Here is a 13461-nt window from a genome sequence, read left to right on the forward strand (position 1 = left end):
TTTGGACAGGACTTAAAAAGGTTAAACTTGAAAACCTGAGAGCATATTGCATTTCGAAATTAAACTTTGGAATTTCCCTGCTTGGCATTAGGGAAAAAATGCCTTCAAAACATTGAAGTTTTCAGTATTTTTTTGGAGTAACTCCTGAAATGGTAAAATCAAACACTCAGAGCTCCACAGAAACAGATACAACCCAAATGCAGATGGAGTGAGGGCTGGCAACTGTTTTATAAACATGTTATTTTCTTGTCATACAAGAAATGCCATTTCCTATGTGACCTGTGCCAGAGACCCAAGTCAGTATTAGAAGAGGTTTCAAACCATAGTAGGTTTCCTAACTACTGGAATTTCAGAAATGGGGTTATGTCCACTCATTTTCTTGGTACGTTATACGACACCAATATTGTGCACTGTCAAACAGATACGGCACGCAAACAAAGTTGCAAAACTACACCACAATGATGAACAAATGGCTTAGTAGAGTTTATCTTGGGAACTTTCTAGTCTGAACTCACAGCCTTTTTCCCATCAAACCCACAGAACTAAATCATTGTTTTGCTTACCTCCCAAGGCCTTTCCTCTTGCAGTCACAGTGACAGTGTTACCACTGTCAGATGCACTATCTGCTGCCATTATGACTGTGTCACACTTTTTGGCAATCAGACACTTATTTTACTAGCAATGTTAGTAAGTTACTATACTATACTGACTAAAATTTGTACCCTGTGAAACCCCCCATGGGCCAAACCCTCCAACCTGGAACACTAAACCAGTTACTCTAAAGAAAGAAAACGAAAAGGGATGCATGGGAACTGAATCATTCTTGAGTCTGGGAACAGTAGAAGAATTCTTCCTCATTATTTTATGCTTGGGAACAATTAGCTCACACAGATGATAAAAAAATAGCTTTCCTTCTCAAATTAAAGCAGCAGATGAGAAGGAAAACGTGTTTGGCCAGTAGGACAGCATGGATATAAATTAGCCTGTACTTATATCATACATCGGCTATAGCTTGAGAAAATGAATTCTTAGTATAAGGCCTCCTCCTCTGTTCTTGAGCACTGGAACAAATTGTTCCTATGTCATTTTAGGTTCTGTGTGAAAAGCACAGGATATGACAACTAGGAAAGATGTCTCTCAGGAAGGTCTCTCCTTGAATATTCTTCAATAGAAAAATGGGAATTTAAACTGGAAGTAATTTTAATGGAGTTTCTCATTGAGGTTTTGGCATATTTTTGATGGAGTAAACACCTTGAGACCTTTTCTAACAAATGTCCAAATTGTTCTTAAAAGCTCCAGTGAAGTAAAATTCTCAGCAACTTGAAGCATCCAGTTCCAGGATTTAAACAATATACAGGCTAAATATTCTTTATTGAGTATTAAATAATAATTAAGAGGATAATTTAAAACCATACAATCTTTCTGTCTTTTGGAAGGACTTTGTTTCCTCTTAACTATCTCTACATTAAATAAACACCCTTCTTCCAATCTTTTTATTGGCCTTGCTTTCTAACCCTCTTACCACTCTCCTTTGGATCTTTTCCAAAGGAAAAGATCTTGATTACTGTTTAGAGTGTGCTGTCCAAAGCTGAACATAATCCTCTCCCTAAGCCACTACTGGTACCAAATAAAGTGGAATAATTACCCTTCATTTTTGTCTTAATACATCACAGAATTACTTGCCTTTTTTTACAACATTGCATTATTTCTGCAATGTTCTGCAGCTTCCACTTACTTTCTGGTAAATATAACCTTGTTAGACAGGTGCTTCAATAGTTATTTTCCACCATATATTTATGGATGCATTGTCTCTCCTCCTTAAGCATAGCATGTTGAATTTGTAATTTTAAAAAGAAAATTAGTTTCATCCTCCACATTGAATGTGGCCCTGTCAGATACTTAATACTCATTCAATTTCAGCATCTGATCCAAATAAACTTAGAAAATTTATAGAGTTGTAAGACTATACTACCCTAGTCCAAGAACATCAAGTTTGTTATACTAGAAATACATTAGGGTTACACCTGATGGTCACCATCACACAGAAGTGATTACATGCCATACTAAAACTGAAGTGAAGCAAAGCAAAACCTTCTCTAGTTCTCCCCTACTCCTTGAATTTTTAATTTAATGACTTTCTTATATCAGCTGTATAAGTTTTCATAACAGAAGGCACCAAGTGCTCACTGCTCTGTCTTCATAATTCTTCCACTCCACAGTTTCTGGTAAGGGCAAAACAATGCTGTCAAACTGGCTCACAATGAATCATAGAATCATAGAATTGTAGGGGTTGGAAGGGAACTCGAGAGATCATCGGGTCCAACTGCTCTCCCTCCATCTACCCATCCTGTTATGAGATCATAGAAGGCTATGAGATTGGTCAAGCACGATCTCCCCTTGGTGAATCCATGCTGACTACTCCTCATGACCTTCTTCTCTTCCAATTGCTTGGAGATGGCATCCAGAACAAGCTGTTCCATTACCTTTCCTGGGACAGAAGTGAAGCTGACTGGCCTATAGTTACTAGGTTCCTCTTTCTTGCCCTTTTTAAAGACTGGAGTGACATTGGCTATCCTCCAGTCTTCAGGCACTTCTCCTGTCCTCCAAGACCTGTTGAAGATGATAGAGAGCGGCTCAGCAATCACCTCCGCCAGCTCCCTCAGCACACGTGGATGAAACCCATCAGGGCCCATGGATTTGTGTGCATTAATCCCTTTGAGCCGCTCCTGGACCTCCCCTACCTCAACCAGAGGGAAATTCTTTGTTTCCCCAACACTCCAACTTTCATACAGGATCTGTGAGTCCCGAGGGGCCTTTGAAGTGAAGACCGAAGCAAAGGCGGTATTCGGTATCTCCACCTTCTCAGCATCCCCCGTTACCAGGGCACCCTCCTCATTCAGCAAGGGTCCTACATTATCCCTGGTCATCCTCTTACTATTAACGTATCTAAAAAAACCCTTTTTATTATCCTTTATGTCCCTTGCCAGTTCATTTCCAAGAGGGCTTTAGCCTTCCTAGTTGCATCCCTACAGGCCCTGACCACATTCCTGTATTCTTCCCAGGTGCTCAGACCCTTTTTCCACAATTCATAGATCTTCTGCTTCTCTTTGAGTTTACTCAATAGCTCTGTGTTCATCCATGCAGGTCTTCTGCCTCTCTTTCCCAATTTCTTACTCAAAGGGATGCATCGTTCCTGTGCTTGGAAGAAGTGCTGTTTAAATGTTAGCCAGCTCTCACAGGCTCCCATTCCTTCAAACAGTGTAGCCCACGGGATAGCCCCTATTAAGTTGTGGAAGAGATCAAAGTCAGCTCTTCCAAAATTCAGGGTAACTATCCTACTTTTTGGCTTGTTTCTTCCGCCCAGGATCTTGAACTCGACCATTTCATGGTCGCTTTGTCCTAAGCTGCCCCCGACCTTCACTTCCCTAATGAGCCCGTCCTTGTTAGTGAAAACAAATCCAGCACCCGCCCTCCCCTTGTAGGCTCCTGCACCATCTGTAGCAGGAAATTGTCTTCAACACACCACAGAAATTGTCTGGACTGCATACGACTGGCCGTGCTGCTTGCCCAGCAAATATCTGGATAGTTGAAGTCCCCCATAAGGATCAGTGCCCAGGATCCTGAGACTGTTTCTAACTGCTTATAGAATGCATTATCAACCTGCTCCTCTTGATCAGGGGGCCTATAGCACACTCCCACAACAATGTCACACATAGAAGTTTGCCCCTTGATTTTAACCCACAAGCACTCAACGGACGGTTCATCCTTCCCCAGGTGGAGCTCAATACATTCTAGGTGCTCTCTCACACAAAGAGCAACTCCCCCACCTCGTCTCCCTAGCCTATCTTTCCTAAAAAGCATGTAGAACAGGTTTAGCGTGGATATTTTATGTTACTGCCTTCTCCCTCCACTCCTTCAGTCTTCCTACTTTTGGCAACTGCCAGAAACACGATACTGCCAGGACTGTTCCTACAGAGCACAGTTATTCTCACATACCTTGTCATTCACATGGCAACTTTTGCAACTCAAGACATGGCTATTTAACATGTGAACAGCCACTATCAAATAACATGCAGTAATTTCATTGTGGGAACTGCAGTTAGTCATGCTATAGCCCTGAATGCATGGACCTTATATGACCAATGCAAACCATATCACTTTACTAGTAAGCAATATAACATTACAAAACCAGAAGCAGTGATTAATGTCACTAATCCTCCTGCATGAAGTAAAACCAATACTTTTTTCCCTGGCTGTAGACACAAGACTTTCAGACCCTTCAGGGCTGGTTGTTAAAAATGCATCCTTTTAATTAGAAAGTGAACTGATTTCTGTATTATACCAACAACAGAACAGATATGAAAGACAACGGTATTACTGCACAGCTGCTTTTTTAAACAGAACTATAGAAACTAAATTGGGAAAATTTCAGAGCTGGGGCCCCCACATGAAGCTTTTGGAGTGAGTCCAGAGGAGGCCATGAAGATGATCGGAGGGCTGGAGCACCTCTCCTCTGAAGACAAAGAGTTGGGCTTGTTCAGCCTGAAGAAGAGAAGGCTCCAGGTAGACCTTATTGCAGCCTACCAGTACCTAAAGGGGTGCCAGGAAATCTGGAGAGGGACTGTTTACAAGGGCACAGAGTGATAGGACAAGGGGTAGCGGTCTTAAACTGAAGTGGGATAGATTAAGATCAGATATTAAGAAAAAAATTCTTCGCTATGAGAGTGGTGAAGCACTAGCACAGGTTTCCTGGAAAAGCTGTGGATGGTCCATCCCTGAAAGTGTTCAAGTCCAGGTTGGATGAGGCTTTGGGCAATTTGGCCTAGTGGAGTGTGTCCCTGCGCATGGCAGGGGGTTGGAACTAGGTGGGTTTCAAGGTCCCTTCCAATCCAAACTAGTCTGTGATTCTATAAATATAAAACTTGGGGTCAGGAATATTTCTAACATTTTATTTAAAACACTTTCTGGTTTTGTTTGATTAGGTTACGGGTTCTCAACCTTATACAATTTCCTGTGGTTATCCTTAATTATAAAAATACGCTGTGATCTTTCTCGGCATTCTGGTAAATGTCTCTCTCTGATAAGTGATATCAATACTAAGCACCTTGTCACTAGTGAATAGCTGTTTTCTCTCTCCATCTTTGTCACTTTGACAGCTTCCCACCCACACACTGTTAAGTACTCTTCCTACCCATGTGTTTCCTACCCTTTCTTTAAGCAGTCACATTTATTCTTCATAAACTTTCACATATGAATAAAAAGCATATTCAACTTGTGACTAATTTTCTTCAGGCTTTGAAACATCAACTAAAGTGCTCCCAACCACATATTGTTACTAACAATATAGATAATCCAGGGGTTTTTTATATCTTTTATTTTTGTCACCACCCTTACTTATTGGTGGAAAACTGACAGTTTTTGCCAGAGGAAATCAAATTGAGAACACTTTTTATCCAGTTGGAATTGCAACCTTAATTAATGCTGTAATTGAAATACTAATAGACAAAAAAAGCCACCTCTCTCTTCGATTCACAATACATTTGTACCCAAAGTGATCATAAAGAAAGACATTATGAATAATGGATGTACACAACTTACTTTACCCTTTAATAACTGGGATGTATTGAATTCCAGAGTAAAATATGTCTGTTTTATAACTAACTCAGAAAATAAACACTATCAAGTGAAATTGCAACCTATAAAAATCTCTATTGTTCAATTCACTGAGACTAGACTTTCAATCAAGGAGACACAAATTTAATTAGCAACAATCTAATAATTTTATAGAAATAGTACCAGAAAAACTTTTTTTTTTTTTTTTTGTAAACACTGCAACTGAGTCTTCAGTAGTCACAGGAACAGGGTCCTAGTTTAATTTCTAAGTATCCCATTTGATTGTTTTTTACTCTGGAATACAAGCCCAGAAGTTCAGAACTGTTCCTTGTACTAGATCAGTTACTGGTTGTATAGCCTTGAAGGATTGGTTGGAAATAATTGGTGATAAAATAGTGCCCAATAAAAAAAACTTCTTTTTTGAGATTATTTCCTTATTTTCTTTCATAAACAAAGTCAGTTAATAGTGGAAAAAAAAATCCATCAGATTTCTTGTTCTGGTGATGAAGTGTCTTAATTTAACAATCAAGACAAGTTTCATTTCATGAACCACAAGTTTAGGTAAGCATTTTTACAAAACTAAGAGTTTCAGGGTAGAGCAAAGATGAATGTGACTTTGCTATCAAACAAGAAGGGTGTTTATGTACTTCAGGGTTAAACAGAAACAATTTTTTTCTGTATGAAATGGTCTTGACTATAAAATCATGCTAAGCATACCCTTAATGCAGAATGGTGTATATCTGCACTTGTAGTGACTGATTGTGACACAGTCCAAAGCAATAGCTTCATTTGTAGTATAGTCATGACTTTGCACAGTATTTTTGTCTCAGGGAACACTGCTACAAAAGACAGAGAAAGAAATAACTGTGATGGAAATTGGACAGACATATGTAGTGGGTTAAGTAGAGTGCTAACAAAATATTAAGTTCTCCTGAGCTGCATTTCCAGTTAGGCTTCAAAATCAGTCCTGTCAAGTGGAAGAAACATCTACCGCATAGTTCTCTGCAGCTTAAGAAAGAGATCACAACCATAAATACTTTTTCAAAGCAAAGAAAAATAGTTTAGCATGGCCCAAAATGTGTAATTTTGCCTGGTGTACTTTCTCAAAATTATTTGGGAGGAAATGAAAATATATTTCACAATGATGTGCAGTACAGACGTTCGATCCACTTTAGTTTCACTGAAGTGAAAGGGAACAATGATCTTACAGTGGTAAAACCCAGAAAACCTCTCCAGTTTTAAACAGTCAAGCTTCTGACATTTTTTAAATAAAAATTTCTAACTGGGAAGTTTTTATTTATCCAGTGATTTCAAATCATGTGGGGATATACAAGCATTTCAAGGCCCAGAAAAACAATCAGGCTAGCAATTGCATCACTTTCAGACCAAATTTTGCAAATTGACTGTGACTCAAGAGCTGTGCACAGGACAAAGCAGTATCAGCCTACAATATTAGTAATTGTATTTCTGCCCCATTTGCATGGGGAGAGAAATCCTGAGTTTACCAGGTGTTTGTGCTTTCTCTTAAACACTGAACTTTACCATGGGTCCTTAAGTAGAGATTTAAGGCAATAATCTTGATATCTAATGCAGTATTTGATTCCAGAAAGCATGGGAAAGATAAGCCTTTTTAGAAGGCAATTTGTCAGAGTTTAACACAAAATTATGAGCATCTCCCTGTTAGCTAGAAACCAGTGTATTTTTAGCTTAGTTTTACTTTCAGAATTTCCCAGAAAAATTCTCAAGTACAGAATTACATCTACAGTGTATTTTAACACATTGAGTTTCACTGTTTGAGATTATTTTATGTGACATTTTTGTAACCTCTTACCCAGAGCATCCTCTTCTTCACCATCATCTAAGTCAGTAGTTGCATGCCCAGTGATACAGACAAACAGCAAGATAAAGGTTAAAGGCAAGGAACATCCCTTCTTTCCTTCTTTCATCTTTCCTGTATAACATATAAACGACAATATACACTTCAGTCAAATTCCTGGAGTACTCTGCAAACTCATTAGCAGAGTGGTGCACAGCCATATTGGTAGATGTATAAACTGGGAGCTTTGTAAATAACATGACTTATCTTAGTAAAATGTTATATTGTAAGGACAAACATTTCTAAATAATGCAATGTAAGATTATAACACAAATCCAAAATAAACCAAGAAAATATCCAAAAAAGGAGTACTAATGACTGTGTTTCTGTAAAAAGTGAATAGAAGTTTCAGTCTTTATAGTTCGTTCTTTACCCAAAGTTTAGAGAAATAGTTACATCAACTTTTTTATTCTTCAACCCCCAATCCATTTTGTATATCACAAGCTACCATACATAACTGTCACTGTCTGAATATGAGGATAAATTAGTACATTTGTACAGACAGCAAAAAAAAAAATCTTACCAGGGTATAATACTTCTATTCTTCTACTTAACTCCTACATTTCTCTGAAAAGAAAATTAAAAGGAAGGCTTCCTGATGCTTGGATCATTTCCCAAGATGAAAAATTTAGGCTGTATAATTGCCTATCTGCCTTACTGCAGAGTCAAGTGACCAAACACCTTTACATTCTTGCAAACATTACCCGAAGGCCACACAGTTCCAGAATGCTGTGTCAGGTATGGGTCCAGGTGGGACAAAGGCAGTAAATATTTTAGTACTGAAATGCTGATGTCCTTCTGTAATTATTTCTTCCAATTTCTAAAGAAAGAGTGAAATCCAAGATCAAGGTGAACTTGGCACTGCTTTTTCAATTAGAAACCCCAAGCCCTCTAGAAAAGTCCATGTTTTCTGCTTTAATGTTCATCTGCCTAGAAACAGAACTTTATAAGCCTCTTATGATATTATTTTATTTTTAATGCAGTCTTTCTTTTTAAATATAAGGAGTGTGTTATTCAAAGCACTTCATCTATGACATACGGATCAGTAAAATACTAAATGCACACATTTATTATGTCATGGGAAAGATAGGAAATGTTTTGAATTTCAGTTGTACATATTAAGCGGTCTTGTTATTTAGGCCAAATTCTGAGAATCTCTGGGAGTAAATATAGCCTCTTACTCCAGAAAGATTCTAATTTAGGAAAGCCAGGAATAAATCCAGGATTAATATCAGCTTCTCTCTACATCAAAGTGTCATAAATTCCTTAACTGTCATGAATTCCTAAGTACTAGCACTCTGCTACTCCAAAAGTACACTTTGAGTGAGACATTTTTATATCTGTAAAAGACAACACCTAAGTTATTTGACAAAGGAAACCAAAGGTCTATGAGCAATAATAGGCATCCATTTATTCACTGTTTTAATTAAATATGTGAATACCACCATTATTCCCTCAAGCTGAAATGTAGGTAGACAAAGACCACAAGCAATCAAAGATCTTCCCAGTAATAGATTCTTATTTCCTGGTCTTATAACTAGGCCTTCTATCCTGCCACCTAAACACAGAAATACAAAAAAGCTCTAAAGATTTATTTTTTTGCTCAAGGCAGACAAGTAAGTATAAAACTCAGTGAGTGTTCTCCACTCAGTTTGCAGCTCTTTTATGTCTATATTTATCTCTTTTTTTTTTTCTTCACTTAGCAGTCTCTTCTATACCAATTTCTACAGTTACCAGAATGTTTAGAAGCAAAGAACACTTCTGCATGGTATTTATCTCTAACTAGCTAACTGAAAAAACCCAAAATAAAAGCTAGCATTTCCGGTAGTAGCCAAAACCAGACAGCTTTAGAAAATGGCATAAAGTGACATTGTAATGACTTTAAAAGTGACTCATTCACACTGACAGCCCAGGAAATGGAAGCACACACACAGACACACACACAGACACACACATGAAAAGGCAAGGATATAAGTAAATAGAGGAATGAATAATGAATAGCAGGAGATAGGGCATGTGAAGTCAAAGGTGGAATTTAGCATAGCTAAAAAATAAGATAAAAAGCTCTAATTAGACAGGATTATAGCACCTCTGATATAAAAATAGACCTTTTTAAGTTCACTATACTTCAGAGGCATTAAACGTGCCTTATGATATCTTGTACTATCTACATACTAGGCCTTGCATGGCAGATATTTAATTAGACATACTTGTAGCATTGTCTCCCAGCTGGCACAGTGAATGTAAACAATAAAGAAACAAGCAAGTTACTTAGATATGGCAACTGCATCTATCCAGCACACCACATCCCAATCTGAGGAAAATCTCTACTCCACATATTCATCCTGTTTTCACTGTAATGTAGCTTTCAAAAGGGAAAGGAAATGCTCCTACCAACATATTTTCAAATGTGGACTAAACTGAGTTACTAGTTTACATACTCGTAAAATGTAATTTTATGTTTTGTAAATCTTCAACAAAATACCAAACCCATTACACAGAAACCTGTAATTGGACAGAAACTACCTGTTTGTAGCAAAAATATAGGTCATACAATCCTATTTTCAAATAGGGAATGCCTTCAGCATCCTAATAGTAGCTACTCTCAGAGCATAAAAGCCACTAGGAAAACAGATGTACAACATTATTAGTTATGGTTTTAGGAACACAGCACAACAGTCCCACAGCATCAGCATTATAAACACTATTACCTGTTCTTTTCCTAGCAGTTTGGACTGGAAACATATAGGGTGTGCTTTCACATCTCAGCTGTGCATATTGGTAAAGTCATGTATTTAGATTATATTATCACAACCTTTTCTGATGAAGAGAGTCATTTCAGCACTGTGTATGTGTTATCAACCCAGTTGTGGATAACTTCACATTGTACACACTACAGAAACATAGCTACTCAATTTCACTAAAACCAAGCTGTCAGTTAACTGAAAGTGTAACAGGTAGGCACAGGAGGAAAATACATGCCACACTGATACTCTTGTAACTGATTTTGAACTACTTACCTACTAACCTTTTGTAACCTCATCACCCTATTTTGCACACATACCAAAGACCACCAAAATACAAATTTCCTTGCTTTGCCAGGAAAATACAGCTCATCCTATCTCCCCAGCTAGAGACACCGCATAAAATACTATTGAAATGGATGTACGAGCTTTGGATCATCCATCACACGGGTTAGAAGTGCTGTAACCGCCATCAGTGGCAACACCCCCAGATTAAGACTGCCTCAGATTACCACCACACAAATACTTAAAACTAACATAAAATAACACTGCCATAGAAAAGAGTTATATTCCCTTCATGTCCTACTATAGTATAGAGAGTGCTGCTTATTCTGACAGCAGGGTCAGCATCTGTGGACATAAGACATTCACCAGACAAGGTACAGAGCACAAAAGACTTGATCCATATCTTTCCACACAACTTTTTCTCTGACTGATGAAAGTATAAATCATTCTGCAGAAACACATTATGTTTGAAAACTTGTGAATATAGAGGAAAAATATTGCTTCCCCAAGTAGAGGATGTTTAGAGAAAATGCTAGCACACTCCTGCAGGCCTTTCTGTCAAGTTCATAAAAATTGTATCAGCTAAGCATTTCCTTCACATGCTACTTGTATTTCTAATTTACTTGCTGCAGTTGCTACTTTGAATAGAAGTGTTTTAAAATCAGCTTTTTTGGAATGCTCTACTGTCTGGAAGAAGGCTGGACTTGTGTCCAGGTTAACATGTTCAAACACCTAGTTTTCTTTATAACTGAACAGAAAATCAAATAACTGGCTAACTTCAGAGGTATTCTCACTTTTGAATGGCACATGTTATGGAGGATGACAGCAATAGTAAAGAAAGAAAATTAACAGCTGTATTAATAGCAACAGGAAACAATAAAGTAAAAAAAAAAGGAGTTAAGAAAGAAAATTAAAAGGACTAAAAATAAGTCTATTTTGCTGTGAAATAACTATGAGAAGAAAGGAATTACACAATTCTCCATATGGTTTTGCTTAATTCTGTCCCCAGGGGATTGCTTGCCATACTGAAATGTAAAAGCATTTTCTCAGGAGAAACACACAGAATTAAGCAAATTGTCCCTGTTTTTTTAAGACAGTTCTCCCTGGTTTCAGTGAAAGGAAGAATTTTAGATTGAAGACACCATCTTCAATGCTTCCCAAAACACCTATCTAGTTACAGTTTGTTTAGGAATTGTCAGCTTCTCCTAGTTCTTAGAGAGAAAACACAACTGTTCAGAATATAGTCCAAGCAAAGAGAGATAGTAAGTACTGGAATGAGACAGATGTTAAATAGTTTGCTCCAAAATTGAGAGATATGAATCACACAATTCTTGAGGCTCTTAAGATCTACTGATGTTACAGGTTTTTATTTTTAAAATCTCTTTTCTTGTTCCTGTATACATGGTCTGAGTCCCTCTGGCAGATGCTCTCAGAATGTACTGAACACACACCAACAAATCATGATAACTACAAAGCACTTCAAACAGCTACTACTTTATTTTAAAATGTAGAATGGTCAGAATCTCCTTTTTTAAAGTAATCATAGGTGCTGAAGTATCTTCCCAGAACCATGAAAGACAGTGTCAAAGTCTCTTTTTTTTTTTTTTTTTTTTTTCTCCCAGAGGAGATTTAAACTTTATGTGCTACTATCTGCTCCTGTTTATGCACTTAACTTGGAAAGGTTATTGAAGAAACACGAACAGTCCTTGAAGCTAGATCTGGAATATAGTAATCCTCCTTCTCTAACTGTGGGCTTGATCTAGCTGAAGATAAGTGACTTTATAGACAATCACCAACTCTTTCCTATTAGAATTAAAGAATGAACAAAAGATTACAAATAAAAAAGGCTGACAATTTTTCCCAAGTAGGGAATCCTTAAAGTAGCAATCCTTAAAGCATGCCTTTGCAGTTCGTATCTATACTGACAGCTGGACTTCCCGTCTTTGCATTTACCCATAAGACATTCAGGAAGGAAGGTTTATATCTTTACATGTTTTCCATGAAGTACTTTGATGAGTAATTCCCAGAGGACTGAGTCACATTGACCTTTCACATATTCCCCCATCCAAATTGTTATTTTTCTCCATACTCCACTTTTCTCATTGTTACATGTCCCTTCCTCATTTAAGTTGTATTTAGATTTTCATTTAAAAAAATGTTATTTCAATTTTAGCTAACTTCCTTTTTAAAATATAGGCTAGTATAACTGCTTTTCACTACAGAGTTACTGAAAATTAAGTTTACGTCAATTCTTCCAATTAAGACAGTAAAATATTTCAAAAATCTCTAGTTATGTTCATGGACTTTGGGGGTGACCAGCAGTGTTTGTATGTTGTCACCACTGTCAGCCCCATTCACTGCCCTCCTCATTGTTCAAGTGTCTTTAGTCACTTGAGAATTTCAATATACATTATGAGTGAAAGTGGTTCGTAGCAGCATCAATGTAACATTTCCCTAAAATGTCCTTTTCCTACTCAAAATACTGTTTCAAATGTTATATGTCTTAGAAGGATTTGAAATAGCCTGGCAGATCACTGCCTGAACTAAGCATTCCTTTAAGTAATGGAGACATTGCTTTAAAAACCGAGAGACCCTTTTTTTCCTTTCTTTCTCCCCCCTCTCCCCCGCCTACCAGCTTCAACTGTTGATCAAAATTAATGTACTCACCTTTAGGATGTCTGTCTTTCAAAGAATGGCCTAGCAGCTCAAAAAACCTTAGTCTGACATTCTGACAACCAAGGATTAGTTGTATTAGTAAATATAAAAGTATATTCATTGTCTTAACTGTTTCAAATTTTCAGAGAAAGTTTCCCTTCACAGCACTCATAGCTGGACTTTGAATCTAAACATCTGACCGCTGCATCTACCACATTCTAAAGTACACACTCCTGCCAGCTACAGAAAAACAAAGATCTCTCACTTAAAACAAACTCGGTTACAAAG

At 37.5% G+C, this 13461-nt stretch overlaps 1 protein-coding gene across 2 annotated transcripts in view; it reads right to left on the reverse strand.

Moving 5' to 3' along the window:
- TFPI (tissue factor pathway inhibitor) overlaps window positions 1–13244 on the reverse strand; it is a 29180-nt gene extending 15936 nt beyond the window's left edge. For both annotated transcript variants that reach the window (XM_084265374.1, XM_084265373.1), the window contains exons 1-2: window positions 13186–13244; window positions 7445–7564 (exon numbers count right to left, since the gene is read on the reverse strand). In XM_084265374.1, the coding sequence (XP_084121500.1) occupies window positions 7445–7559 (115 nt within the window). In that variant the 5' untranslated portion in view covers window positions 7560–7564; window positions 13186–13244. The remainder of the gene's footprint in view (window positions 1–7444; window positions 7565–13185) is intronic.
- Window positions 13245–13461: the final 217 nt, after the last annotated feature.

Source organism: Gallinula chloropus (assembly GCF_964237585.1).
Source record: "Gallinula chloropus genome assembly, chromosome: 5".
Taxonomy (NCBI): Eukaryota; Metazoa; Chordata; class Aves; order Gruiformes; family Rallidae; genus Gallinula; species Gallinula chloropus.